This window comes from Photinus pyralis, unplaced genomic scaffold (assembly GCF_008802855.1).
Source record: "Photinus pyralis isolate 1611_PpyrPB1 unplaced genomic scaffold, Ppyr1.3 Ppyr1.4_LG1, whole genome shotgun sequence".
In the NCBI taxonomy this organism is placed as follows: domain Eukaryota; kingdom Metazoa; phylum Arthropoda; class Insecta; order Coleoptera; family Lampyridae; genus Photinus; species Photinus pyralis.
The window spans coordinates 63417029-63422065 of record NW_022170249.1 but is presented as its reverse complement, the minus strand read 5'-3'; the positions used below and the strand labels follow the sequence as shown (position 1 = coordinate 63422065).

Below are 5037 nucleotides of genomic sequence, written 5' to 3'. Positions count from 1 at the left end.
GGTTTACCATGGAGAGATTGCCACCCATTGAATTTCTAGAAAAACGTAAAATTACGACACTATTTTGAGGTTAGGAAAAACTTCAAAGTGTGTTTTACTTACATGTTTAATTTCAACCAAATAACTTATGTCAACATCCAAAATACGGATTGATCATGCAACATCTCAAAACTACTTCACTTACCTTGATTTGGTTTTAGCTCTGTATTGTAATAATAAAGCAACGTATTGTATGATGTCACTTCGTCGTTTTGACACAAAAACTGGCTCTTTACTGTACACACGCAGACATCTGTCGTCAAATGTAAGCAATATTAAGCATGGCCATCTTACCTAGTATGGCCATCTATCCCGGACTTACCCTTATACTAATACATTTGTTTCGGAATCATAAAATGTGAACACTTACGGGTAAAGATAAAATACAAATGCTAAATGACAACAATTTTATATTAAGAAACCTTCGGAGAAGGGCAAAGCATGTACCTATCTATCCCTTCTGAAAAAAAAGCAACCACATTACTTTATTCATCAGACTGTTTTTTCGTTGTGATAGATGTAGCATCTTTGCGTAGTAACTCATTATGAAAGTTATGGTGTCTTTAACAGGTGACGTGAAATACGTACTTTTACTGTTAATTCGACGAGGTCTTCGCATAATTAAGATTGAATATCACTTGGGTAAGTTCGTTTGACATAAGATCATCGGCACTGAAGCGATTTATTGGACAGAATTTAAAGGTAATAAAAGGCAATAGAATTTTTTTATGTGAATTTACTAATTACAAAAAATTTGCAAGGTGTTCCCTGATTCATTGACACTAAATGTTAATGGCCGGAACGTTGTAATAATAGGGGGCCTGGTCTTTACCTCCTTTCTTTCTGGTCCTTTCAAATGATAAAATTGGGGTTGGCCCGTGTGTGAAATGAAATGAAAATGCTTTGTACTTTTCAACTATACAGTCTTTATAACTAGGTACAAAAGCAGGTATCAGCGAAGAAGAGTACCTACGCGGGACATTGTTATAATGTAGCCGAAGCTGCGGCCGCCGTAGTACAATATTCGCTCCCCACAAAATCAAGAAAGAGGTACGAAAAGGCGTACAAACCTTTTAATGACTGGTGCAAAACTAAAGGAATAATTACTTCCACACATATTCCATTAATAGTTAGTAATTAAAAAATCATTATCCTTTGTGTAGGTATAAAATATCCCCATAGTCTGCATTATAATTATCCAATAAAAGTTCATTCTTTGGTCAACTGCGGAAACGCGCTTTGTATTTTAACGTTATTCGTGAAAAAATTGTTTTGGTTGTATTTATCAGTTTAAAAATTCCAAAAACGTAAATGTCGCTTTTCTTAAGTGCAAATGTGTAAGTACAAATTAAATTTTCACGGCACGTTTCGGTAATATGTAGAGGACCTCATTTTGGGGTTAAGGCATTGACATTTTTGGAAAATTATACTTCTAATAGATAAAACAGTTCTTATAAAATGCATTTACCTTTGAGAAAAGTTTTTAAACTGCATAGAGCCCACGACAAATTTAAAAATTCCAGAAGCGCAAAATTTTTGAACTTATTGTTCGCATGTCCCCCTTCAAGTTTTTGTTCTTCCATTCGCATCCACATGACGTTCTAAATGCGATGTTCTTTCCTGCGTTTGTTGTAGTTGGTCTGCATATTTCTGCAGCATTTTTTGCAGGAGTTGTGCTTGTAACGCAATCTCCCGCGCTGCAGCAATTGGAAGAGCCGAAGTGGACGGGATCTCGGGTGTGTACATGAAAATCTAAAGCCTGCCACAAACACAGAGACATGTCCGCGTGCATTAACGCGCGTTCCTAAACTCGCGTGCATTGAATGAACATACTTGATGTCCACAAACACAAGGAGATGTTTGTGTAGTTCTCCAGTTCAAAAAATGGCTTCATACAATGAAGAGCAGTTTTGTGTTATGGCAGTGGCGTACGCGTTAAAAAAAAAACAGTTACATTTACAACGGAAAAAAAGAAAAGCAAGGAGTAAATGGGTGAAGGAATGGCTATTAAAAAGAAATCAGTTCTCCCATATACATTTATTAGAAGAGTTGCGATTGGAAGTAGACGACTGGCGGAATTACCTGCGAATGGATGAAAGCTGTTACGTAGAGCTTCTAGATCTAGTGACGCCATTAATCGAAAAACAAGATACTACTATGAGACCTGCTATATCGGCCCATGAACGTTTAACGGCTACACTTCGATTTTTGGCCACCGGTAGGAATTATGCAGATTTAAAATTTACGACCATTATTTCACCCCAATCTCTGGGACAAATAATTCCTGAGTGTTGCAGTGCGATTTACCGAGTACTTTGTCAGAAATATCTGAAGGTAAGTACAATTTTCTCACGTATGTATTGTGCTTTATTTTAATAATACATTGAAAAGAAAACAACTTATAACATGGTCTCTTTAGCAAATACAAAATAATAAAAAGTACAAATAATATATTCTTAACATAAATAGACTCTAAACAAACTGGGTGATCCTACATAATGCAACCTTTAATCAAGGAGTAAAATTTCGTACGAATGAAACAACAGTTTGGGAATTATTGTCAGATGTACCAGAGGAACTTACTGGCAAACAGTTCACAGTTCCTTGTGATTGAAAAATCGGCGGATTATTTATGTTTTGTTGTATCTCAGATGAGTGCTGAGCGCCCAGATATGTTTGATCCTGATAAATTGGTTCTGCTTGTTGCTGGCTATTTAGTGTGTATCAAGCGTTGAAAGGTGTACGTACGCCACATAAATAATTCAAAGGGTAATTAAAAGTGTTATTTTGTGAGGCAAAAGATTGAATCGAGGATGTGACTATTTTAGTTGTTCTATTAATATTTCCCATTTCGGCTTCAAACAAAACATCATTTATCAACTTTTCTGAATAAAGTCGAGTTTCTGTGGGCAAACTTCGTAACTTAGCAGCAACATTAGCACCAAAAATTGAAAAGTTATCATCTATTTTTGGACCAGCTCGTAACCGTTCACTAACGACTGCCAGAATCTCATCTGTTTGTTCTTCTGCTTTTCTATCATGTCTTCGTCTTTTTTGTTTTGTGGCTGGTGTGGTTACAATTGTTTCACTTTTTGAATGGGCGGTTTCAGCGCGACTAATATTAGAAGCAGGGCTTAAAGCAAAATCCTCATTATCCACATTTCGATTTTCCTGCAAATTAAACAATGATATGGGTTAATAAACATTATTTTAACAAGTTTTTTCTTTAATTTAAATTTTTGTATTGCTTATTTTTTGTTTTAGTTTCCATCAACAGAAGACGAGTGGCTGAAAATTGCCGAAGACTTCGATAAAACGACCAATTTCCCTAATTTGTTAGGAGCGGTTGATGGAAAACACGTCCGTATAATTCCACCTCGCGGAAGTGGATCTTATTTTTTCAATTATAAGGGTGAACATAGTTTGGTACTTATGGCGGTAGTAAACTCCAATTATGAATTTATCATGATTGATTTTGGAGTAAATGGACGGATATCAGATGGAGGTGTTATAGAATATACAAAGTTCTATGACAAACTTAAAAATGGAACACTATGCTTGCCACCTCCAAGAAGTCTCAAAAATACTAATCACAGTTTTCCATTTATATTTGTAGGAGACGAAGCATTCACTCTACGGCCAGATTTCTTAAAGCCATTCAATCAAAGAGAGTTAGACCATGATAAAAAAATATTTAATTACCGACTATCGCGAGCGAGATGCAGAGTGGAAAATACGTTTGGAATCATGTCAGCTCGATTCAGAATATTTCACACAGCAATTGGCATTAATTTAAAAGCTATTGAAAGGGTAGTAATGGCTTGTTGCGTTCTACATAATTTTTTAAGAAGAAAATATGCAAGTTTATACACGCCTGATAATTACTGTTTTGACTGAGCTTGGGTTACAATGCAATATGAACAATTTACAGCGAAGCTACAATAGACACAGTAATAATACTGCAAAAGAAGTAAGACAGTTATTTATGGATTATTTTAATCAAAATAGTGCTGTATCATTCTTCATTATCGCAGTTTACTTCTATGTTTGTTACATATTGCCGTGGAAGTTCTTGGTCTTTAATAAACAGCAACAGTTCGTAGTACCATAAATTTGGGACATACACATCATCTGCGCCTGCCCCTGATCGTTTTGAATTTAAAACTTTTTTCATTTCTCGGCGAAACCCTCCGCGGAGAGTATTTATTTTTGTTTTCACTGCTTCTTTTGTAGCGTTTTCCTCCACTTCTTTTAGTTTTTCCGTTAAAATTTTATAAGCGTCATTTTTTAAATTTCTATCCATATATTCTTTGGATTTGGTCTTCCAGAGACACGGAAATGATTGATACAGAAGAATGAATTCCGTCAGAAATTCCTTCGTAATACCTCTTAAATCGCTCATTGTACGGTTTTGAAGATAGACTAAAAGAAGATTAAAAAATGCGCTGCACCACACTGACTGATATCTCTCAGTAAGCATAAATTTTCGCCACACATTGACATTCATCAACGCGCGTTTATGGTTGCGCGTGCATGTTTTCAAGTAATAACGGAAGACATGAATGAGCAACGTTCAAGGGCGCGCGCGTGCAAATTATCGCCACAGACGAGCGTACATCAACGCACGTTATGGCACGCGGACATGTCTCTGTGTTTGTGGCAGGCTTTATGCCAGTTTCAAAATTTGGTTTTGCGCATGCGCAGTGCCAACTTTTTTTTATCTATGGAAGCATTTAAGTGAAATTTGATACATTGGTGCTTGGAATAAAGGAAAATCTAACGCCAGTTTCAAAGTTTGGTTTTGCGCATGCCAACTTTATTATTTAGGAAAGCATTGAAATGACATTCTTCTTATAAACTGAAATTGAAGTAGCACGTCAAAAATGGATTGCACATATGCAACGCTATCTTTCATATTTGTGACCGGGATGTTTACGATTTTAACAGAAGTTGCATCTTACAAATGGGAAATGAATGCAAGTGGAAATGCGCTTTTTG

At 36.0% G+C, this 5037-nt stretch overlaps 1 protein-coding gene across 1 annotated transcript; it reads left to right on the top strand.

The window, feature by feature from the left end:
- Positions 1-1149: 1149 nt before the first annotated feature.
- Positions 1150-4772, top strand: LOC116169116 (putative nuclease HARBI1). The gene is made up of 2 exons (XM_031485145.1): positions 1150-2373; positions 3304-4772. The coding sequence occupies exons 1-2, from the start codon at positions 1876-1878 to the stop codon at positions 3934-3936; spliced, it is 1131 nt and encodes a 376-aa protein (XP_031341005.1). The 5' UTR covers positions 1150-1875; the 3' UTR covers positions 3937-4772.
- Positions 4773-5037: the final 265 nt, after the last annotated feature.

Excerpts from the sequence above, each read along its gene's own strand:
- LOC116169116 (XM_031485145.1), top strand. The coding sequence starts at position 1,876 with ATGTCCACAAACACAAGGAGATGTTTGTGTAGTTCTCCAGTTCAAAAA. Across the intron at positions 2,374-3,303 it reads TTTGTCAGAAATATCTGAAG|TTTCCATCAACAGAAGACGA; the intron begins GTAAGTACAATT and ends TTTTTGTTTTAG.